This window comes from Salvelinus namaycush, chromosome 22, assembly GCF_016432855.1.
Source record: "Salvelinus namaycush isolate Seneca chromosome 22, SaNama_1.0, whole genome shotgun sequence".
NCBI lineage: Eukaryota > Metazoa > Chordata > Actinopteri > Salmoniformes > Salmonidae > Salvelinus > Salvelinus namaycush.
In genome coordinates, this window is record NC_052328.1 from 32,195,222 (window position 1) to 32,220,496 (window position 25,275).

Below are 25,275 nucleotides of genomic sequence, written 5' to 3' on the forward strand. Positions count from 1 at the left end.
CCCAATATAAAGGATCAAAACTTGCGGAGGAATAAAAATAGCATACATAGGAAAGTATACCAGTTTTATTTGAGGACCAGGATGTTGACAATTGTGCCATACAGATTGCAAAATAGTTGGGAAGAGATTTGATGTACTGATTCCATAGTACAGGGTGGTGTATGAGTTGATATATAAAACAACGCAAGATTCAAGACTTCGTGCTTTTCAGCTAAAATTATTATATAGAATTCTTGCCACCAACAAAATTTTGAATATTTGGGGCATAAAATCATCGAAGCTCTGCAGATTTTGTTGTGAGGATACAGAATCATTAGACCATTTATTTTGTTCTTGCCCTAAGGTAGCCTGTTTCTGGTCTCAGGTTCAGGAATGGCTGAAAATGCATAGCATTGATCTAAAATCGACCCTAGAAATGGTACTGTTAGGACATCTGGAGAGACCGGGTCAGTCAATTACTAATATACTAATACTCTTAGTAAAAGTATTTATCTTCAACTCGCAATCTGTAGATTCGATTCGATAGATTGAAATTGTACGTTAAACGTCACAGCATAGTTGAAAGATATGTGTTGCGTTGAAACTCGAAGTGGGTGGCCAGTAGAGATAGATGGGATGGGCTGAGGATTGGGATGTGGAATTGGAGACAAGTTGGAGTGGAGTTGCTGTGTGGGAGATAGAATGATGGTCAAAGTTATTATAAATAAATAAAAAGTCAAAATGAAACATAAAAAGTACGTTTGAATGACACTAAGTGGCAGTGTTTTTACAACTAATGCCGGTTTGCCCGAGGCTGATGCCGTGCAGGTGTTTGTACACATGCATATACACACACTCTCATTCAAATAAACACATACAAGAACACACACATACATGTAATAGTGCCAGACATGCACACAAACATATACAGTTGGCATTGCTGTTATGATTTCAGTTGTCCTTGATGTCCTTTGTTTTACATTTATTATTGTGTTTTATTTGTAATTTTTTTTGCGTTTGCTGTTTTCGTCTGTCTTTTCCTTTTTTCTCTTTATTTCATTCTCTAGTTTGTTGGAGCATTGGGGGGGTTCTTGGGGGAATGGAATTAATTGTGTTTTTTATTTTTCTTCCTGGGGGGGGACTGTGGGAGTGGTCTCGAATGGTTGAGGGACAGCTATTGGGGAACTGTGGGGGGATCTTGGAGGGTTCGGGTTCACGTTTTTTGGCCTGGTGGGAGATCTGTCAACATGCCCTTGAGCAGGGCATTGACCCTGGATGCTTCTGTGTGTCGCTCTGAATGGGAATCTGTTGGATGACTTGTATGGTGTAGTTGTTGAGCGGCTTCACTGCAAGTATATTGCACGTTTCAAATATTCAATAATAAAAAATTATAATTAATGCCTGAATATGACCTGTAGAATTGAGAAGTGCTGTTCATTTTCAGTGAGGTTTTTTCAATAACATATAGACTTTCTCTTCTCCTCCAGTATAACGGTATTAACCTGCGTAATGCCACAGAGCAGCAGGCCAGGCTGATCATTGGTCAGCAGTGTGACACCATCACCATTATGGCTCAATACAACCCCCACATGTACCAGCTGGGAAACCCCTCACGATCCAGGTAAACAATGACATTTCTTCCCAGTGGTTAATTTACATAAATATATGGGTAATCAAAGATAATGTCAGTCTTTCATACTTAAAAAAGCATGTAAAATTGACCTCAGACATGCCATGACAAATCTCGTAGTCATATAAAATATACAGGCCTCATTTACCACCATTTAAATAAATGGCACCAATATTTAACTAGGAAAGTCAGTTAAGAAAAAAATCTTATTTACAATGACCGGCCAAACCCGTCCTGTGGGACTCCCAATCACGGCCGGTTGTGATACAGCCTGGGTTCGAACCAGGGTGTCTGTAGTTACACCTCTGAGATGCACTGAGATGCAGTGCCTTAGACCGCTGTGCCACTCGGGAGCCCATACTAAGGTTTTTCTCTCTCTGCGTGTGTAGTTCTGGTCTGGAGCCGGTGAGCAGCCAGTTCACGTCCCAGGGCAGTGGAGCCACCACCCCAGACAACCACTCTACTATAGACACTCTGAGTGAACAAGACGAAGGAACACTCACCCCCTCCTCCAAACAGACCACCCCTACAACTAGTCCTCACAGCTTCATCAGGTAACACACACACACCTCTGACGGGTCCACCTCTGACTGCTCCAGCCTCTCCAACTTCATGTGGATTTGTGTATATTGCAGGGGTTGGGTACCGCAGAAGACACATTTCTGTTTGGTAAGGTATTCGTGTTCTTCCCTCTTCCACTCCAGGGTGTCATCAGAGGGCAGTCGTAAGGTGTGTGAGCCGCGGGTGGTGACGGTGCGCAGGGCCCAGGGTGCAGAGCTGGGGCTGGGGCTGTGTGGAGGGAACCTCCGGGGGGTCTATGTAAAGAGTCTGGAGGAAGACAGCCCTGCTAGGGGACCAGAGGGCCTGCAGCCTGGGGACCTCATACTGGAGGTAGGTTACATACACCACCATGTCGGTGGACACACACACACACACACATACAAGGTCTATCACAACTTTTTTATGAATGAACATTTTTCACCATACAGCATCCCTGCTAAAGCCCATCACTGTTTTCCTTGCCTGTCTTTGTTCCTTTATCGATTGCCCCTCTCCTCTCTTTCTCTCATTGTACACTGTGGTGTACCTACACGGCCAATCTCTATACAGAGATACGCAGGCAGCTAACTCGTACTGTCCCATTCCTGTCATGCTCCCACTCTGTCACTTTAATCTCTGTTCTCCAAGCAGGCCTAGAGCCTTGTCATCAGAACAGAACTCTATGTCCATTCTCCTCCTCTCTCATCCTCCTCCTAATCAATAGACAGACACTTCAAACATTCAAGGGGCTTCTGCCCCCTCCTCACTAATCAATAGACAGACATGCAACCAAAAAACCACAGAGGCTGAAGGAGTCGGTGTTTTACTCTCTGGACCAGCCCAGGGCTTTGAAATGAATGTATTGATTGGTCTAGACATTGCCAAAATCTATCACTCATCTCTCTCACACTCTATTTCCCTTTCTCTCTCTGTATCGCACAGTCTTGCTCCTTCTCACCCCCCTCTCCCTCTTCTCTCCTTTTTCTCTCTCCTCCCTCACTTCTCTCTCGCTCTCCTTTCTCCCCCCCCCCTCCCTCTGTCCTAATTAAAAAATAATAATTGTGTAATGATGATGTTTACCCAATAAAGGAGTTTGTAAATTCCAATTCTCTATCTCAGTATGGGTCAGTGAATATGAAGAACAAGACGGTGGAGGAGATGTATGTAGAGATGCTGAAGCCGGCCGAGACGGTCACTCTCAGAGTCCAACAACGACCTGACGACTTCAACATGGTCAAAGACACACCGGGGGACGGCTTCTATATCAGGTACACACACACACACACACACACACACACACACACACACACACACACACACACACACACACACACACACACACACACACACACACACACACACACACACAACCTGTCTCCAAAATGCCTGTTTCATGATGCACCAGTGAAGCCCATGGAGAGGAACTCTCTCTTCATCTAAAGCAATTATGTCCCACATCCAGGAGAATCATCCTTTGTTACACTATAGAGATACTGTCTGTATGTTTATTTATATATACACTGCTCAAAAAAATAAAGGGAACACTAAAATAACACATCATAGATCTGAATGAATGAAATATTCTTATTAAATACTTTTTTCTTTACATAGTTGAATGTGCTGACAACAAAATCACACAAAAATTATCAATGGAAATCAAATTTATCAACCCATGGAGGTCTGGATTTGGAGTCACACTCAAAATTAAAGTGGAAAACCACACTACAGGCTGATCCAACTTTGATGTAATGTCCTAAAAACAAGTCAAAATGAGGCTCAGTAGTGTGTGTGGCCTCCACGTGCCTGTATGACCTCCCTACAACGCCTGGGCATGCTCCTGATGAGGTGGCGGATGGTCTCCTGAGGCATCTCCTCCCAGACCTGGACTAAAGCATCCGCCAACTCCTGGACAGTCTGTGGTACAACGTGGCGTTGGTGGATGGAGCGAGACATGATGTCCCAGATGTGCTCAATTGGATTCAGGTCTGGGGAACGGGCGGGCCAGTCCATAGCATCAATGCCTTCCTCTTGCAAGAACTGCTGACACACTCCAGCCACATGAGGTCTAGCATTGTCTTGCATTAGGAGGAACCCAGGGCCAACCGCACCAGCATATGGTCTCACAAGGGGTCTGAGGATCTCATCTCGGTACCTAATGGCAGTCAGGCTACCTCTGGCGAGCACATGGAGGGCTGTGCGGCCCCACAAAGAAATGCCACCCCACACCATGACTGACCCACCGCCAAACCGGTCATGCTGGAGGATGTTGCAGGCAGCAGAACGTTCTCCACGGCGTCTCCAGACTCTGTCACGTGCTCAGTGTGAACCTGCTTTCATCTGTGAAGAGCACAGGGCGCCAGTGGCGAATTTGCCAATCTTGGTGTTCTCTGGCAAATGCCAAACCTCCTGCACGGTGTTGGGCTGTAAGCACAACCCCCACCTGTGGACGTCGGGCCCTCATACCACCCTCATGGAGTCTGTTTCTGACCGTTTGAGCAGACACATGCACATTTGTGGCCTGCTGGAGGTCATTTTGCAGGGCTCTGGCAGTGCTCCTCCTGCTCAAAGGCGGAGGTAGCGGTCCTGCTGCTGGGTTGTTGCCCTCCTACGGCCTCCTCCACGTCTCCTGATGTACTTGCCTGTCTCCTGTAGCGCCTCCATGCTCTGGACACTACGCTGACAGACACAGCAAACCTTCTTGCCACAGCTCGCATTGATGTGCCATCCTGGATGAGCTGCACTACCTGAGCCACTTGTGTGGGTTGTAGACTCCGTCTCATGCTACCACTAGAGTGAGAGCACCGCCAGCATTCAAAAGTGACCAAAACATCAGCCAGGAAGCATAGGAACTGAGAAGTGGTCTGTGGTCACCACCTGCAGAATCACTCCTTTATTGAGGGTGTCTTGCTCATTGCCTTTAATTTCCACCTTTTGTCTATTCCATTTGCACAACAGCATGTGAAATGTATTGTCAATCAGTGTTGCTTCCTAAGTGGACAGTTTGATTTCACAGAAGTGTGATTGACTTGGAGTTACATTGTTGTTTAAGTGTTCCCTTTATTTTTTTGAGCAGTGTATATACATACACTACCGTTCAAAAGTTTGGGGTCACTTAGAAATGTCCTTGTTTTTGAAAGAAAAGCACATTCCTCAACTGGCAGCTTCATTAAATAGTACCTGTAAAACACCAGTCTCGACGTCAACAGGGAAGAGGTGACTTCGGGATGCTGGCCTTCTAGGCAGAGTTGCAAAGAAAAAGCAATATCTGTCTGGCCAATAAAAATAAAATATTAAGATGGGCAAAAGAACACAGACACTGGACAGAGGAACTCTGCCTAGAAGGCCAGCATCCCGGAGTCGCCTCTTCACTGTTGACGTTGAGACTGGTGTTTTGCGTGAACTATTTAATGAAGCTGCCAGTTGAGGGCTTGTGAGAGGCGTCTGTTTCTCAAACTAGACACTCTAATGTACTTGTTCTCTTGCTCAGTTGTGCACCGGGGCCTCCCACTCTTTCTATTCTGGTTAGAGTTTTGAGAATGACACAAATATAAATTTTCACAAAGTTTCCTGCTTCAGTGTCTTTAGATATTTTTGTCAATGTTACTATTGAATACTGAAGTATAATTACAAGCATTTCATAAGTGTCAAAGGCTTTTATTGACAATTACATGAAGTTGATGCAAAGAGTCAATATTTGCAGTGTTGACCCTTCTTTTTCAAGACCTCTGCAATCCGCCCTGGCATGCTGTCAATTAACTTCTGGGCCACATCCTGACTGATGGCAGCCCATTCTTGCATAATCAATGCTTGGAGTTTGAGGATTGACCACAAGTTCTCAATGGGATTAAGGTCTGGGGAGTTTCCTGGCCATGGAGCCAAAATATCGATGTTTTGTTCCCCGAGCCACTTAGTTATCACTTTTGTCTTATGGTAAGGTGCTCCATCATGCTGGAAAAGGCATTGTTCGTCACCAAACTGTTCCTGGATGGTTGGGAGAAGTTGCTCTCGGAGGATGTGTTGGTACCATTCTTTATTCATGGCTGTGTTCTTGGGCAAAATTGTGAGTGAGCCCACTCCCTTGGCTGAGAAGCAACCCCACACATGAATGGTCTCAGGATGCTTTACTGTTAGCATGACACAGGACTGATGGTAGCGCTCACCTTGTCTTCTCCGGACAAGCTTTTTTCCGGATACCCCAAACAATCGGAAAGGGGATTCCTTTACCCCAGTCCTCAGCGGTCCAATCCCTGTACCTTCTGCAGAATATCAGTCTGTCCCTGATGTTTTTCCTGGAGAGAAGTGGCTTCTTTGCTGCCCTCCTTGACACCAGGCCATCCTCCAAAAGTCTTCGCCTCACTGTGCGTGCAGATGCACTCACACCTGCCTGCTGCCATTCCTGAGCAAGCTCTGTACTGGTGGTGCCCCGATCCCGCAGCTGAATCAACTTTAGGAGACGGTCCTGGCGCTTGCTGGACTTTCTTGGGCGCCCTGAAGCCTTCTTCACAACAATTGAACCGCTCTCCTTGAAGTTCCTGATGGTCCGATAAATGGTTGATTTAGGTGCAATCTTACTGGCAGCAATATCCTTGCCTGTGAAGCCCTTTTTGTGCAAAGCAATGATGACGTCATGCGTTTCCTTGCAGGTAAGCATGGTTGACAAAGGAAGAACAATGATTCCAAGCACCACCCTCCTTTTGAAGCTTCCAGTCTGTTATTCGAACTCAATCAGCATGACCGAGTGATCTCCAGCCTTGTCCTCGTCAACACTCACACCTGTGTTAACGAGAGAATCACTGACATGATGTCAGCTGGTCCTTTTTGTGGCAGGGCTGAAATGCAGTGCAAATGTTTTTGGGGGATTCAGTTAATTTGCATGGCAAATAGGGACTTTGCAATTAATTGCAATTCATCTGATCACTCTTCATAACATTCTGGAGTATATGCAAATTGACATCATACAAACTTAGGCAGCAGACTTTGACAATTTGTGTCATTCTCAAAACTTTTGGCCATGACTACACAGCGTTGTACGAGATCTTCAGTTTCTTGGCAATTTCTCACATGGAATAGCCTTCATTTCTCAGAAGAAGAATAGACTGACGAGTTTCAAAAGAAAGTTCTATGTTTCTGGCCATTTTGAGCCTGTAACCAAACCCACAAATGCTGATGCTCCAGATACTCAACTAGTCTAAAGAAAGCCAGTTTTATTGCTTCTTTAATTAGCACTACAGTTTTCAGCTGTACTAACATAATTGCAAAAGGGTTTTCTAATGATCAAGTAGCCTTTTAAAACTATAAACGTGGATTTGCTAACACAACGTGCCATTGGAACACAGGAGTGATGGTTGCTGATAATGGGCCTCTGTACGCCTATGTAGATATTCCATAAAAAATCTGCCGTTTCCAGCTACAATAGTCATTTACAACATTAACAATGTCTACACTGTATTTCTGATCGATGTGATGTTATTTTAATGGACTTTTTTGTTTTTGCTTTTCTTTAAAAAAAACAAGGACATTTCTAAGTGTCCCCAAATGTTTGAACGGTAGTGTATCTAGATACGTATCCTCTTCAAATAAATTTCGAAGTGACCCCAAACTTGTGTGTGTGTCTGTATATGTGTCTGTTTGTCTGTCTGTATATGTATCTCTGTCTATCTGCCTGTGTCTGTCTGTTTGTCTGTGTCTGTCTGTATATTTGTGTCTGTCTGTATCTGTCTCTGTATTTGTCTGTCTCTGTGTCTGTCTGTATGTATATGTATCTGTCTATATGTCTGTCTGTGTATGTCTGTCTGTACATGTCTGGATATGTGTCTGTCTGTCTGTATCTGCATGTGTCTGTATCTGCATGTGTTTGTCCATGTGTATCTATGCCTGTCTATGTCTGTATATGCCTGTCTCTGTGTATATAATCTCTATAGTAAGATTTATAGCTATCGTCTGATATTATTTATTTGTCATACACCTACCAGTACGCAAGACACTACAGAACAAAATTATATGCATTCAATAATTATGGTCAGTACAGCTACCATCTAGCCCCACTACGCAACCAGCTACCGTCTAGCCCCACTACACAACCAGCTACCATCTAGCCCCACTACGCAACCAGCTACCGTCTAGCCCCACCACGCAACCAGCTACCGTCTAGCCCCACCACGCAACCAGCTACCGTCTAGCCCCACCACGCAACCAGCTACCGTCTAGCCCCACCACGCAACCAGCTACCGTCTAGCCCCACCACGCAACCAGCTACCGTCTAGCCCCACCACGCAACCAGCTACCGTCTAGCCCCACCAAACAACCAGCTACCGTCTAGCTCCACTAAACAACCAGCTACCGTCTAGCCCCACCACGCAACCAGCTACCGTCTAGCTCCACCACGCAACCAGCTACCGTCTAGCCCCACCACGCAACCAGCTACCGTCTAGCCCCACCACGCAACCAGCTACCGTGTAGCCCCACCACGCAACCAGCTACCGTGTAGCCCCACCAAACAACCAGCTACCGTCTAGCTCCACTACGCAACCAGCTACCGTCTAGCCCCACCACGCAACCAGTTACCGTCTAGTTCCACTACGCAACCAGCTACTGTCTAACTCCACTACGCAACCAGTTACCGTCTAGTTCCACTACGCAACCAGTTACCGTCTAGCTCCACTACGCAACCAGCTACCGTCTAGCTCCACTACGCAACCAGCTACCGTCTAGCCCCACCACGCAACCAGTTACCGTCTAGTTCCACTACGCAACCAGCTACCGTCTAGTTCCACTACGCAACCAGTTACCGTCTAGTTCCACTACGCAACCAGCTACTGTCTAGTTCCACTACGCAACCAGTTACCGTCTCGTTCCACTACGCAACCAGCTACTTTCTAACTACCCACCACGCAACCAGCTACCGTCTAGCCCCACCACGCAACCAGCTACCGTCTAGCCCCACCACGCAACCAGCTACCGTCTAGCCCCACCACGCAACCAGCTACCGTCTAGCCCCACCACGCAACCAGCTACCGTCTAGCCCCACCACGCAACCAGCTACCGTCTAGCCCCACCACGCAACCAGCTACCGTCTAGCCCCACCACGCAACCAGCTACCGTCTAGCCCCACCACGCAACCAGCTACCGTCTAGCCCCACCACGCAACCAGCTACCGTCTAGCCCCACCACGCAACCAGCTACCGTCTAGCCCCACCACGCAACCAGTTACCGTCTAGTTCCACTACGCAACCAGCTACCGTCTAACTCCACTACGCAACCAGTTACCGTCTAGTTCCACTACGCAACCAGTTACCGTCTAGTTCCACTACGCAACCAGCTACTGTCTAGTTCCACTACGCAACCAGTTACCGTCTCGTTCCACTACGCAACCAGCTACTTTCTAACTACCCACCACGCAACCAGCTACCGTCTAGCCCCACCACGCAACCAGCTACCGTCTAGCCCCACCACGCAACCAGCTACCGTCTAGCCCCACCACGCAACCAGCTACCGTCTAGCCCCACCACGCAACCAGCTACCGTCTAGCCCCACCACGCAACCAGCTACCGTCTAGCCCCACCACGCAACCAGCTACCGTCTAGCCCCACCACGCAACCAGCTACCGTCTAGCCCCACCACGCAACCAGCTACCGTCTAGCCCCACCACGCAACCAGCTACCGTCTAGCCCCACCAAACAACCAGCTACCGTCTAGCTCCACCACGCAACCAGCTACCGTCTAGCTCCACCACGCAACCAGCTACCGTCTAGCCCCACCACGCAACCAGCTACCGTCTAGCTCCACCACGCAACCAGCTACCGTCTAGCCCCACCACGCAACCAGCTACCGTCTAGCCCCACCACGCAACCAGCTACCGTCTAGCTCCACTAAACAACCAGCTACCGTCTAGCCCCACCACGCAACCAGCTACCGTCTAGCCCCACCACGCAACCAGCTACCGTCTAGCCCCACCACGCAACCAGCTACCGTTTAGCCCCACCACGCAACCAGTTACCGTCTAGCTCCACTACGCAACCAGCTACCGTCTAGCTCCACTACGCAACCAGCTACCGTCTAGCCCCACCACGCAACCAGCTACCGTCTAGCTCCACTAAACAACCAGTTACTGTCTAGCTCCACTAAACAACCAGCTACCGTCTAACTACCCACTATGCAACCAGCTACCGTCTAACTACCCACCACGCAACCAGCTACCGTCTAGCCCCACCACGCAACCAGCTACCGTCTAGCCCCACCACGCAACCAGCTACCGTCTAGCTCCACTAAACAACCAGCTACCGTCTAGCTCCACTAAACAACCAGCTACCGTGTAGCCCCACCACGCAACCAGCTACCGTGTAGCCCCACCACGCAACCAGCTACCGTGTAGCCCCACCACGCAACCAGCTACCGTGTAGCCCCACCACGCAACCAGCTACCGTGTAGCCCCACCACGCAACCAGCTACCGTGTAGCCCCACTACACAACCAGCTACCGTCTAGCTCCACTACGCAACCAGTTACCGTCTAGCTCCACTACGCAACCAGCTACTGTCTAACTACCCACTACGCAACCAGCTACCGTCTAACTACCCACCACGCAACCAGCTACCGTCTAGCCCCACCACGCAACCAGCTACCGTCTAGCTCCACTAAACAACCAGCTACCGTCTAGCCCCCCACCAGCTACCGTCTAGCCCCACCACGCAACCAGCTACCGTCTAGCCCCACCACGCAACCAGCTACCGTCTAGCCCCACCACGCAACCAGCTACCGTCTAGCCCCACCACGCAACCAGCTACCGTCTAGCCCCACCACGCAACCAGCTACCGTCTAGCCCCACCACGCAACCAGCTACCGTCTAGCCCCACCACGCAACCAGCTACCGTCTAGCCCCACCACGCAACCAGCTACCGTCTAGCCCCACCACGCAACCAGCTACCGTCTAGCCCCACCACGCAACCAGCTACCGTCTAGCCCCACCACGCAACCAGCTACCGTCTAGCCCCACCACGCAACCAGCTACCGTCTAGCCCCACCACGCAACCAGCTACCGTCTAGCCCCACCACGCAACCAGCTACCGTCTAGCCCCACCACGCAACCAGCTACCGTCTAGCCCCACCACGCAACCAGCTACCGTCTAGCCCCACCACGCAACCAGCTACCGTCTAGCCCCACCACGCAACCAGCTACCGTCTAGCCCCACCACGCAACCAGCTACCGTCTAGCTCCACCACGCAACCAGCTACCGTCTAGCTCCACCACGCAACCAGCTACCGTCTAGCTCCACCACGCAACCAGCTACCGTCTAGCTCCACCACGCAACCAGCTACCGTCTAGCTCCACCACGCAACCAGCTACCGTCTAGCTCCACCACGCAACCAGCTACCGTCTAGCTCCACCACGCAACCAGCTAACCGTCTAGCCCCACCAGCTACCGTCTAGCCCCCACGCACCAGCTACCGTCTAGCCCCACCACGCAACCAGCTACCGTCTAGCCCCACCACGCAACCAGCTACCGTCTAGCCCCACCACGCAACCAGCTACCGTCTAGCCCACACGCAACCAGCTACCGTCTAGCCCCACCACGCAACCAGCTACCGTCTAGCCCCACCACGCAACCAGCTACCGTCTAGCCCCACCACGCAACCAGCTACCGTCTAGCCCCACCACGCAACCAGCTACCGTTTAGCCCCACCACGCAACCAGTTACCGTCTAGCTCCACTACGCAACCAGCTACCGTCTAGCTCCACTACGCAACCAGCTACCGTCTAGCCCCACCACGCAACCAGCTACCGTCTAGCCCCACCACGCAACCAGCTACCGTCTAGCCCCACCACGCAACCAGCTACCGTGTAGCCCCACCACGCAACCAGCTACCGTGTAGCCCCACCACGCAACCAGCTACCGTGTAGCCCCACTACGCAACCAGCTACCGTCTAGCTCCACTACGCAACCAGTTACCGTCTAGCTCCACTACGCAACCAGCTACCGTCTAACTACCCACTACGCAACCAGCTACCGTCTAACTACCCACTACGCAACCAGCTACCGTCTAACTACCCACCACGCAACCAGCTACCGTCTAGCTCCACTAAACAACCAGCTACCGTCTAGCCCCACCACGCAACCAGCTACCGTCTAGCCCCACCACGCAACCAGCTACCGTCTAGCCCCACCACGCAACCAGCTACCGTCTAGCCCCACCACGCAACCAGCTACCGTCTAGCCCCAACCACGCAACCAGCTACCGTCTAGCCCCACCACGCAACCAGCTACCGTCTAGCCCCACCACGCAACCAGCTACGTCTAGCCCCACCACGCAACCAGCTACCGTCTAGCCCCACCACGCAACCAGCTACCGTCTAGCCCCACCACGCAACCAGCTACCGTCTAGCCCCACCACGCAACCAGCTACCGTCTAGCCCCACCACGCAACCAGCTACCGTCTAGCCCCACCACGCAACCAGCTACCGTCTAGCCCCACCACGCAACCAGCTACCGTCTAGCCCCACCACGCAACCAGCTACCGTCTAGCCCCACACGCAACCAGCTACCGTCTAGCCCCACCACGCAACCAGCTACCGTCTAGCCCCACCACGCAACCAGCTACCGTCTAGCCCCACCACGCAACCAGCTACCGTCTAGCCCCCACGCAACAGCTACCGTCTAGCCCCACCACGCAACCAGCTACCGTCTAGCCCCACCACGCAACCAGCTACCGTCTAGCCCCACCACGCAACAGCTACCGTCTAGCCCACCACGCAACCAGCTACCGTCTAGCCCCCACCACGCAACCAGCTACCGTCTAGCCCCACCACGCAACCAGCTACCGTCTAGCTCCACTACGCAACCAGCTACCGTCTAACTACCCACCACGCAACCAGCTACCGTCTAGCCCCACCACGCAACCAGCTACCGTCTAGCTCCACCACGCAACCAGCTACCGTCTAGCCCCACCACGCAACCAGCTACCGTCTAGCTCCACTAAACAACCAGCTACCGTCTAGCCCCACCACGCAACCAGCTACCGTCTAGCCCCACCACGCAACCAGCTACCGTCTAGCCCCACCACGCAACCAGCTACCGTCTAGCCCCACCACGCAACCAGCTACCGTCTAGCCCCACCACGCAACCAGCTACCGTCTAGCCCCACCACGCAACCAGCTACCGTCTAGCCCCACCACGCAACCAGCTACCGTCTAGCCCCACCACGCAACCAGCTACCGTCTAGCCCCACCACGCAACCAGCTACCGTCTAGCCCCACCACGCAACCAGCTACCGTCTAGCCCCACCACGCAACCAGCTACCGTCTAGCCCCACCACGCAACCAGCTACCGTCTAGCCCCACCACGCAACCAGCTACCGTCTAGCCCCACCACGCAACCAGCTACCGTCTAGCCCCACCACGCAACCAGCTACCGTCTAGCCCCACCACGCAACCAGCTACCGTCTAGCCCCACCACGCAACCAGCTACCGTCTAGCCCCACCACGCAACCAGCTACCGTCTAGCTCCACTACGCAACCAGCTACCGTCTAGCTCCACCACGCAACCAGCTACCGTCTAGCCCCACCACGCAACCAGCTACCGTCTAGCTCCACCACGCAACCAGCTACCGTCTAGCCCCACCACGCAACCAGCTACCGTCTAGCCCCACCACGCAACCAGCTACCGTCTAGCTCCACTAAACAACCAGCTACCGTCTAGCTCCACCACGCAACCAGCTACCGTCTAGCCCCACCACGCAACCAGCTACCGTCTATCCCCACCACGCAACCAGCTACCGTCTAGCCCCACCACGCAACCAGCTACCGTCTAGCCCCACCACGCAACCAGCTACCGTCTAGCCCCACCACGCAACCAGCTACCGTCTAGCCCCACCACGCAACCAGCTACCGTCTAGCCCCACCACGCAACCAGCTACCGTGTAGCCCCACCACGCAACCAGCTACCGTTTAGCCCCACCACGCAACCAGTTACCGTCTAGCTCCACTACGCAACCAGTTACCGTCTAGCTCCACTACGCAACCAGCTACCGTCTAGCCCCACCACGCAACCAGCTACCGTCTAGCTCCACTAAACAACCAGTTACCGTCTAGCTCCACTAAACAACCAGCTACCGTCTAACTACCCACCACGCAACCAGCTACCGTCTAGCCCCACCACGCAACCAGCTACCGTCTAGCCCCACCACGCAACCAGCTACCGTCTAGCTCCACTAAACAACCAGCTACCGTCTAGCTCCACTAAACAACCAGCTACCGTCTAGCTCCACTAAACAACCAGCTACCGTGTAGCCCCACCACGCAACCAGCTACCGTGTAGCCCCACCACGCAACCAGCTACCGTGTAGCCCCACCACGCAACCAGCTACCGTCTAGCTCCACTACGCAACCAGTTACCGTCTAACTACCCACCACGCAACCAGCTACCGTCTAGCCCCACCACGCAACCAGCTACCGTCTAGCTCCACTAAACAACCAGCTACCGTCTAGCTCCACTAAACAACCAGCTACCGTCTAGCCCCACCACGCAACCAGCTACCGTCTAGCTCCACCACGCAACCAGCTACCGTCTAGCCCCATCACGCAACCAGCTACCGTCTAGCCCCACCGCGCAACCAGCTACCGTCTAGCTCCACCGCGCAACCAGCTACCGTCTAGCCCCACCAGCGCAACCAGCTACCGTCTAGCCCCACCACGCAACCAGCTACCGTCTAGCCCACCACGCAACCAGCTACCCGTCTAGCCCCACCACGCAACCAGCTACCGTCTAGCTCCACTAAACAACCAGCTACCGTCTAGCCCCACCACGCAACCAGCTACCGTCTAGCCCCACCACGCAACCAGCTACCGTCTAGCCCCACCACGCAACCAGCTACCGTTTAGCCCCACCACGCAACCGAGTTACCAGTCTAGCTCCACTACGCACCAGCTACCGTCTAGCTCCACTACGCAACCAGCTACCGTCTAGCCCCACCACGCAACCAGCTACCGTGTAGCCCCACCACGCAACCAGCTACCGTGTAGCCCCACCCACGCAACCAGCTACCGTCTAGCCCACACGCAAACCAGCTACCGTCTAGCCCCACCACGCAACCAGCTACCGTCTAGCCCCACCACGCAACCAGCTACCGTCTAGCCCCACCACGCAACCAGCTACCGTCTAGCCCCACCACGCAACCAGCTACCGTCTAGCCCCACCACGCAACCAGCTACCGTCTAGCCCCACCACGCAACAGCTACCGTCTAGCCCCACCACGCAACCAGCTACCGTCTAGCCCCACCACGCAACAGCTACCGTTCTAGCCCCACCACACGCAACCAGCTACCGTCTAGCCCCACCACGCAACCAGCTACCGTCTAGCCCACCACGCAACCAGCTACCGTCTAGCCCCACCACGCAACCAGCTACCGTCTAGCCCCACCACGCAACCAGCTACCGTCTAGCCCCACCACGCAACCAGCTACCGTCTAGCCCCACCACGCAACCATCTACCGTCTAGCTCCACTACGCAACCAGCTACCGTCTAGCTCCACCACGCAACCAGCTCATCTAGCCCCACCACGCAACCAGCTACCGTCTAGCTCACCACGCAACCAGCTACCGTCTAGCCACCACGCAACCAGCTACCGTCTAGCCCACCACGCAACAGCTACCGTCTAGCTCCACTAAACAACCAGCTACCGTCTAGCTCCACCACGCAACCAGCTACGTCTAGCCCCACCACGCACCAGCTACCGTCTATCCCCACCACGCAACCAGCTACCGTCTAGCCCCACCACGCAACCAGCTACCGTCTAGCCCCACCACGCAACCAGCTACCGTCTAGCCCCAGACTTTACACGCGTCTAGCTTCCCACGCAAACAAGCTACCGGTCTAGCCCCACCACGCAACCAGCTACCGTATCTAGCCCCACCACGCAATCCAGCTACCGTCTACAGCTCCACTACCCACACGCAACCAGCTACGTCTAGCTCCACCACGCAACCAGCTACCGTCTAGCACCACCACGCAACCAGCTACCGTCTACCACCACCACGAACAAGCACGTAGCTACCGTCTAGCCCCACCACGCAACCAGCTACCAGTCGAGCCCCACCACGCAACCAGCTACCGTCTAGCCCACCACGCAACCAGCTACCGTCTAGCCCCACCACGCAACCAGCTACCGTCTAGCCCCACCACGCAACCAGCTACCTGTTAGCCCCACCACGCAACCAGCTACCGTTAGCCCCACCACGCAACCAGTGTACCGTCTAGCCCACCTACGCAACCAGTTACGTCTAGCCTCCACTACGCAACCAGCTACCGTCTAGCCCACCACGCAACCAGCACCGTTAGCTCCACTAGAACAACCAGTTACCGTCTAGCTCCACTACAAACCAGCTACCGTCTAACTACCACACGCAACCAGCTACCCGTCACCCACCACGCAACCAGGCACCGTCTAGCCCAACCACGCAAACCAGCTACCGTACTAGCTCCACTAAACAACCAGCTACCGTCTAGACTCACTAAACAACCAGCTACCGTCTAGCTCACTAAAAACCAGCTACAGTACTAGCCCACAACAACCAGTTACCGTCTGTAGCCCCACCACGCAACCAGCTACCGTGTAGCCCCACCACGCAACCAGCTACCGTGTAGCCCCACCACGCAACCAGCTACGTCTAGCTCCACTACGCAACCAGTACCGTTCTAATACCCACCCACGCAACCAGCTACCGCTAGCCCCACACGCAACCAGCTACCGTCTAGCTCCACTAAAACAACCAGCTACCGTCTAGCTCCACTAAACAACCAGCTACGTCTAGCCCCACCACGCAACAGCTACCGTCTAGCTCCACCACGCAACCAGCTACCGTCTAGCCCCATCACGCAACCAGCTACGTCTAGCCCCACGCGCAACCAGCTACCGTCTAGCTCCACCGCGCAACCAGCTATACGTCTAGCCCCACCGCGCAACCAGCTACCGTCTAGCCCCACCACGCAACCAGCTACGTCTAGCCCTCCCACGCAACCAGCTACCGTCTAGCCCAACAACGCAACCCGCTACAGTCTAGCTCCACTAAAACAAACCAGCTACCGTCTAGCCACCACCACGCAACCAGCTACCGTCTAGGCCCACCACGCAACCAGCTACCGTCTAGCCCCACCACGCAACCAGCTACGTTTAGCACCACCACGCAACAGTACCGTCTAGCTCCACTACGCAACCAGCTACTCGCTCCTACGCAACCAGCTACGTCTAGCCCCACACGCAACCAGCTACCGTTAGCCCCACCACGCAAACCAGCTACCGTGTAGCCACAACGCAACCAGCTACCGTTAGCCCACCACGCAACCAGCTACCGTCGTAGCCCCACCACGCAACCAAGCTACCGTTAGCCCCACTACGCAACCAGCTACCGTCTAGCTCCACTACGCAACAGTACCGTCTCGCCACTACGCAACCAGCTACGTCTAACTACCACTACGCAACCAGCTACCGTCTAACTACCCACACGCAACCAGCTACCGTCTAGCCCCACCACGCAACCAGCTACCGTCTAGCCACTAAACAACCAGCTACCCGTCTAGCCCACCACGCAAACAGCTACCGTCTAGCCCCACCACGCAACCAGCTACCGTCTAGCCCCACCACGCAACCAGCTACCGTCTAGCCCAACCATAGCAACAGCTAACGTCTAGCCCCACCACGCAACCAGCTACCGTCTAGCCCACCACGCAAACCAGCTACCGTCTAGCCCCACACGCAACCAGCTACCAGTCTAGCCCCACCACGCAACCAGCTACCGGTCTAGCCCCACCACGCAACCAGCTACGTCTAGCCCCACCACGCAACCAGCTACCGTCTAGCCCCACACGCAACCAGCTACCGTCTAGCCCCACCACGCAACCAGCTACCGTCTAGCCCCACACGCAACCAGCTACCGTCTAGCCCCACCACGCAACCAGCTACCAGTCTAGCCCCACCACGCAACAGCTACACGTCTAGCCCCACCACGCAACCAGCTACGTCTAGCCACCACGCAACCAGCTAAGTCTAGCCCCACACGCAAACCAGCTACCGTTCTAGCCCCACCACGCAACCAGCTACCGTCTAGCCCACCACGCAACCAGCTACCGTCTAGCCCCACCACCGCAACCAGCTACCGTCTAGCCCACCACGCAACCAGCTACCGGTCTAGCCCCACCACGCAACCAGCTACCGTCTAGCCCACTACGCAACCAGCTACCGTCTAGCTCCACCACGCAACCAGCTACCGTATAGCTCCACCACGCAACCAGCTACCGTCTAGCACCCACCACGCAACCAGCTACCGTCTAGCTCCACCACGCAACCAGCTACCGTCTAGCCCCACCACGCAACCAGCTACCGTCTAGCTCACTACAACCAGCTACCGTCTAGCCCCACCACGCAACCAGCTACCGTCTAGCCCCACCACGCAAACAGCTACCGTCTAGCCCCACACGCAACCAGCTACGTCTAGCCCCACCACGCAACCAGCTACCGTCTAGCCCCACCACGCAACAGCTACCGTCTAGCCCACCACGCAACCAGCTACCGTCTAGCCCCACCACGCAACCAGCTACCGTCTAGCCCCACCCAACGCAACCAGCTACCGTCTAGCCCCACCACAGCAACCAGCTACCGTCTAGCCCACCACGCAACCAGCTACCGTCTAGCCCCACCACGCAACCAGTACGTCTAGCTCCACTAGAACCGTTACCGTCTAGCCCACACGCAACCAGCTACCGTCTAGCCCCACACGCAACCAGACCGTCTAGCCACAAACAACCAGTACGTCTAGCCCACTAAACAACAGCTACGTCTATACCACCACGCAACCAGCTACCGTTCTAGCCCCACCACGCAACCAGCTACCGTCTAGCCCCACCACGCAACCAGCTACCGTCTAGCCCACAAGCAACCAGCTACCGTCTAGCCCACAACCAACCAGCTACCGCTAGCCCCACCACGCAACCAGCTACCGTTAGCCCCCACGCAACCAGCTACGTCTAGCCCACCACGCAACCAGCTACCGTCTAGCCCCACCACCAACCAGCTACCGTCTAGCCCCACACGCAACCAGCTACCGTATAACCCACCACGCAACCAGCTACCGTCTAGCCCCACCACGCAACCAGCTACGTCTAGCCCCACAAACAACCAGCTACCGTCTAGCCACAACAACCAGCTACGTCTAGCCCCACCACGCAACCAGCTACCGTCTAGCCCCACCACGCAAACAGCTACCGTCTAGCCCCACTCACGCAACCAGCTACCGTCTAGCCCCACACGCAACAGCTACCGTCTAGCCCACCCGCAACCAGCTACCGTCTAGCCCACCGCAACCAGCTACGTCTAGCCCCACCGCGCAACCAGCTACCGTCTAGCCCCACCACGCAAACCAGCTACCGTCTAGCCCACCACGCAACCAGCTACCGTCTAGCCCCACACGCAACCAGCTACCGTCTAGCCCACACACAACCAGCTACCGTCTAGCTCCACTAAACAACCAGTTACCGTCTAGCTCCACTACAAACAGCTACCGTCTATACCACACGCAACCAGCTACGTCTAACTACCACCACGCAACCAGCTACCGTCTAGCCCCACCAGCAACCAGTACCGTCTAGCCCCACCACGCAACCAGCTACGTCTAGCCCCACCACGCAACCAGCTACGTCTAGCCACAAAAACCAGCTACCGTCTAGCCCACTAACAACCAGCCTACCGTCTAGCCCCAACACGCAACCAGCTACCGTGTAGCCCCACCACGCAAAACAGCTACCGTGTAGCCCACCACGCAACCAGCTACCGTTAGCCCCACCACGCAACAGCTACGTCTAGCCCACACGCAACCAGTACCGTCTAGCCCACCTACGCAACAGCTACCGTCTACTACCACCACGCAACCAGCTACGTCTAGCCCCACCACGCAACCAGCTACCGTCTAGCTCACCTACACAACCAGCTACCGTCTAGCTCCACTAACAACCAGCTACCGTCTAGCCCACACGCAACCAGCTACCCTAGCCCATACGCAACAGCTACCTCTAGCTCCACTACGCAACCAGCTACCGTCTAGCCCAATAAACAACCAGCTACCGTCTAGCCCCACCACGCAACCAGCTACCATCTAGCCCACCACGCAACCAGCTACCTCTAGCCCCACCACGCAACCAGCTACCTCTAGCCCACCACGCAACCAGCTACCCATCTACGCCCACACGCAACCAGCTCCTCTAGCCCCACACGCAACCAGCTACCGTCTAGCCCCACCACGCAACCAGCTACGTCTAGCCCCACCACGCAACCAGCTACCGTCTAGCCCACTACGCAACAGTTACCGTCTAGCTCCACTACGCAACCAGTACCGTCTAACTCCACTACGCAACCAGCTACCGTCTACTCCACCACGCAACCAGCTACCGTCTAGCCCCACCACAACCAGCTACCGTCTAGCTCCACTAAACAACCAGCTACAGTCTAAGCTCCACACAACCAGCACCGTCTAGCCCCACCACGCAACCAGCTACCGTCTAGCTCCACAAAGCAACCAGCTACCGTCTAGCTCCACTAAAACAACCAGCTACCGTGTAGCCCCACCACGCAACCAGCTACCGTGTAGCCCACCACGCAACCAGCTACCGTGTAGCCCCACCACGCAACCAGCTACCGTGTAGCCCCACCAACAACCAGCTACCGTCTAGCTCCACTACGCAACCAGTTACCGTCTAATACCACCACGCAACCAGCTACCGTCTAGCCCCACCACGCAACCAGCTACCGTCTAGCTCCACTAAACAACCAGCTACCGTCTAGCTCCACTAAACAACCAGCTACCGTCTAGCCCCACCACGCAACCAGCTACCGTTTAGCTCCACCACGCAACCAGCTACCGTCTAGCCCCATCACGCAACCAGCTACCGTCTAGCCCCACCACGCAACCAGCTACCGTCTAGCTCCACCCGCAACCAGCTACGTCTAGCCCCACCGCGCAACCAGCTACCGTCTAGCCCCACACGCAACCAGCTACCGTCTAGCCCCACCACGCAACCAGCTACCGTCTAGCCCCACCACGCAACCAGCTACCGTCTAGCTCCACTAAACAACCAGCTACCGTCTAGCTCACTTAACCAACCAGTACCGTCTAGCTCCACTAAACAACCAGCTACAGTCTAACTACCACTACGCAACCAGCTACCGTCTAACTACCACTACGCAACCAGCTACCGTCTAGCCCCACCACGCAACCAGCTACCGTCTAGCCCACCACGCAACCAGCTACCGTCTAGCCCCACCACGCAACCAGCTACCGTCTAGCCCCACCACGCAACCAGCTACCGTCTAGCTCCACTAAAACAACCAGCTACCGTCTAGCTCCACTAAACAACCAGCTACCGTGTAGCCCCACCACGCAACCAGCTACCGTGTAGCCCCACCACGCAACCAGCTACCGTGTAGCCCACACGCACCAGCTACCGTTAGCCCCACACGCAACCAGCTACCGTCTAGCTCCACTACGCAACCAGTACCGTCTAGCTCCACTACGCAACCAGCTACCGTCTAACTACCCACCACGCAACCAGCTACCGTCTAGCCCCACCAAGCAACCAGCTACCGTCTAGCCCACTAAACAACCAGCTACCGTCAGCCACTAAACAACAGCTACCGTCTAGCCCCACCACGCAACCAGCTACCATCTAGCTCCACTACGCAACCAGCTACCATCTAGCCCACTACGCAACCAGCTACCGTCTAGCTCCACTAAACAACCAGCTACCGTCTAGCCCCACCACGCAACCAGCTACCATCTAGCCCCACAACGCAACCAGCTACCATCTAGCCCCACCACGCAACCAGCTACCTCTAGCCCACCACGCAACCAGCTACCATCTAGCCCCAACACGCAACCAGCTACCATCTAGCCCCACTACGCAAAACAGCTACCGTCTAGCCCCACCACGCAACCAGCTACCGTCTAGCCCCACCACGCAACCAGCTACCGTCTAGCTCCACTACGCAACCAGCTACCGTCTAGCTACTACGCAACCAGCTACGTCTAATACCCATACGCAACCAGCTACCGTCTAACTACCCACCACGCAACCAGCTACCGTCTAGCCCCACCAGCAACCAGCTACCGTCTAGCTCCACTAAACAACCAGCTACAGTCTAGCCCACTAAACAACAGCTACCGTGCTAGCCCCACCACGCAACCAGCTACCGTCTACCCCACCACGCAAACAAGCTACCAGTTCTAGCCCCACCACGCAACCAGCTACCGTCTAGCTCACTAAACAAACCAGCTACCGTCTAGCCCACCACGCAACCAGCTACCGTCTAGCCCCACCACGCAAACAGCTACGTCTAGCCACCACGCAACCAGCTACCGTCTAGCCCCACCACGCAACCAGCTACCGTCTAGCCCCACCCGCAACCAGCTACCGTCTAGCCACACGCACAGCTACGTCTAGACTAAACAACCAGTTACCGTCTAGCTCCACTAAACAACCAGCTACCGTCTAACTACCACTACGCAACCAGCTACCGTCTAGCCCCACCACGCAACCAGCTACCGTCTAGCCCCACCACGCAACCAGCTACCGTCTAGCCCCACCACGCAACCAGCTACCGTCTAGCCCCAACACGCAACCAGCTACCGATAGCCCACCACGCAACCAGCTACCGTTAGCCCACACGCAACCAGTACCGTTAGCCCCACCACGCAACCAGCTACCGTCTAGCCCCACCACCACCAGCTACCGTCTAGCCCCACCACGCACAGCTACCGTCTAGCCCACACGCAACCAGCTACCGTCTAGCCCACCACGAAACCAGCTACCGTCTAGCCCCACTACGCAACCAGCTACCAGTCTAGCCACTAAACAACCAGCTACCATCTAGCCCCACTACGCAACCAGCTACCGTCTAGCTCCACTAAACAACAGAGCTACCAACAGCCCACTACGCAAACAGCTACCTTAGCTCCACTAAACAACCAGCTACCGTCTAGCCCCACCACAACCAGCTACCATCTAGCCCCACTACGCAACCAGCTACCATTAGCCCCACACGCAACATACATCTAGCCCACACGAAACAGTAACCATCAGCCCACCACGCAACCAGCTACCATCTAGCCCCACCACGCAACCAGCTACCATCTAGCCCCACTACGCAACCAGCTACCGTCTAGCCCCACTACGCAACCAGCTACCGTCTAAGCACACTACGCAACCAGCTACCATCTAGCCCCACTACGCAACCAGCTACGTCTAGCCCACTACGCAACCAGCTACCGTCTAGCTCACTAACAACCAGTACCGTCTAGCCCACAAACAACCAGCTACGTCTAACTCCACTACGCAACAGCTACGTCTAGCCCCACACGCAACCAGCTACCGTCTAGCCCCACACGCAACCAGCTACCGTATCTAGCCCACTAAACAACCAGTTACACGTCTAGCTCACTAAACAACCAGCTACCGTCTAACTACCCACTACGCAACCAGCTACCGTCTAGCCCCACCACGCAACCAGCTACCGTCTAGCCCCACCACACAACCAGCTACCGTCTAGCCCCACCACGCAACCAGCTACCGTCTAGCCCCACCACGCAACCAGCTACCGTGTAGCCCCACCAGCAACCAGTCCGTGTAGCCCCACCACAACCAGCTACCGTGTAGCCCCACCACGCAACCAGCTACCGTCTAGCCCACTACGCAACCAGTACCGTCTAGCTCCACTACGCAACCAGCTACTGTCTAACTACCCCACTACGCAACCAGCTACCGGCTAACTACCCACCACGCAACCAGCTACCGTCTAGCCCACCACGCAACCAGCTACCGTCTAGCTCCACTAAACAACAGCTACCGTCTAGCCCCCACACGCAACCAGCTACCGTCTAGCCCCACCACGCAACCAGCTACCGTCTAGCCCCACCACGCAACCAGCTACCGTCTAGCCCCACCACGCAACCAGCTACCGTCTAGCCCCACCACGCAACCAGCACCGTCTAGCCCACCAAGCAACCAGCTACCGTCTAGCCCCAACCACGCAACCAGCTACCGTCTAGCCCCACACGCAACCAGCTACCGTCTAGCCCCACCACGCAACCAGCTACGTTCTAGCCCACCACGCAACCAGCTACCGTCTAGCCCCAACACGCAACCAGCTACGTCTAGCCCCACCACGCAACCAGCTACCGTGCTAGCCCCACCACGCAACCAGCTACCAGTTAGCCCCACCACGCAACCAGCTACCGTCTAGCCCACCACGCAACAGCTACCGTCTAGCCCACCACGCAACCAGCTACCGGCTAGCCCCACCACGCAACCAGCTACCGTCGAGCCCCACACGCAACCAGCTACCGTCTCTAGCCCCACACGCAACCAGCTACCGTCTAGCCCCACCAGAACCAGCTACCGTTCTAGCCCCACACGCAACCAGCTACCGTCTAGCCCCACCACGCAACCAGCTACCGTCTACCGCCCCACCCAGCAACCAGCTACCGTTCTAGCCCAACCACGCACCAGCTACCGTCTAGCCCACCACGCAACCAGCTACGTCTAGCCCCACCACGCAACCAGCTACCGTCGAGCCCACCACGCAAACCAGCTACCGTCTAGCCCCACACGCAACCAGCTACCGTCTAGCCCACCACGCAACAGCTACCGTCTAGCCCCACCACGCAACCAGCTACCGTCTAGCCCCACCACGCAACCAGCTACCGTCTAGCCCCACCAGCAACCAGCTACCGTCTAGCCCCCACCAGCAACCAGCTACCTCTAGCCCCACACGCAACCAGCTACCGTCTAGCCCCACCACGCAAACCAGCTACCGTCTAGCCCCACACGCAACAGCACGCCTAGCCCCACCCACCAAACAGCTACCGTCTAGCCCCCACCACGCAACCAGCTACCGTCTAGCCCCAACCACGCAAAACCAGTCTACCGACCTAGCCCACTACGCAACCAAGCTACCGTCTAGCCACCACGCAACAGCTACGTCTAGCCCCACACGCAACCAGCTACCGTCTAGCCACCACGCAACCACTACCGTCTAGCCCCACCACGAACCAGCTAGTCTAGCCCCACTAAACAACCAGCTACCGTCTAGCT

General features: G+C 55.0%; 1 protein-coding gene across 1 annotated transcript in view; it reads left to right on the forward strand.

Moving 5' to 3' along the window:
- Positions 1 to 25,275, forward strand: part of LOC120017765 (disks large homolog 5-like) — a 127,194-nt gene that overhangs the window by 76,408 nt on the left and 25,511 nt on the right. Inside the window, exons 24-27 of the mRNA XM_038960738.1 lie at positions 1,467 to 1,600; positions 1,999 to 2,163; positions 2,314 to 2,500; positions 3,269 to 3,417. Coding sequence (XP_038816666.1) covers positions 1,467 to 1,600; positions 1,999 to 2,163; positions 2,314 to 2,500; positions 3,269 to 3,417 — 635 coding nt within the window. The remainder of the gene's footprint in view (positions 1 to 1,466; positions 1,601 to 1,998; positions 2,164 to 2,313; positions 2,501 to 3,268; positions 3,418 to 25,275) is intronic.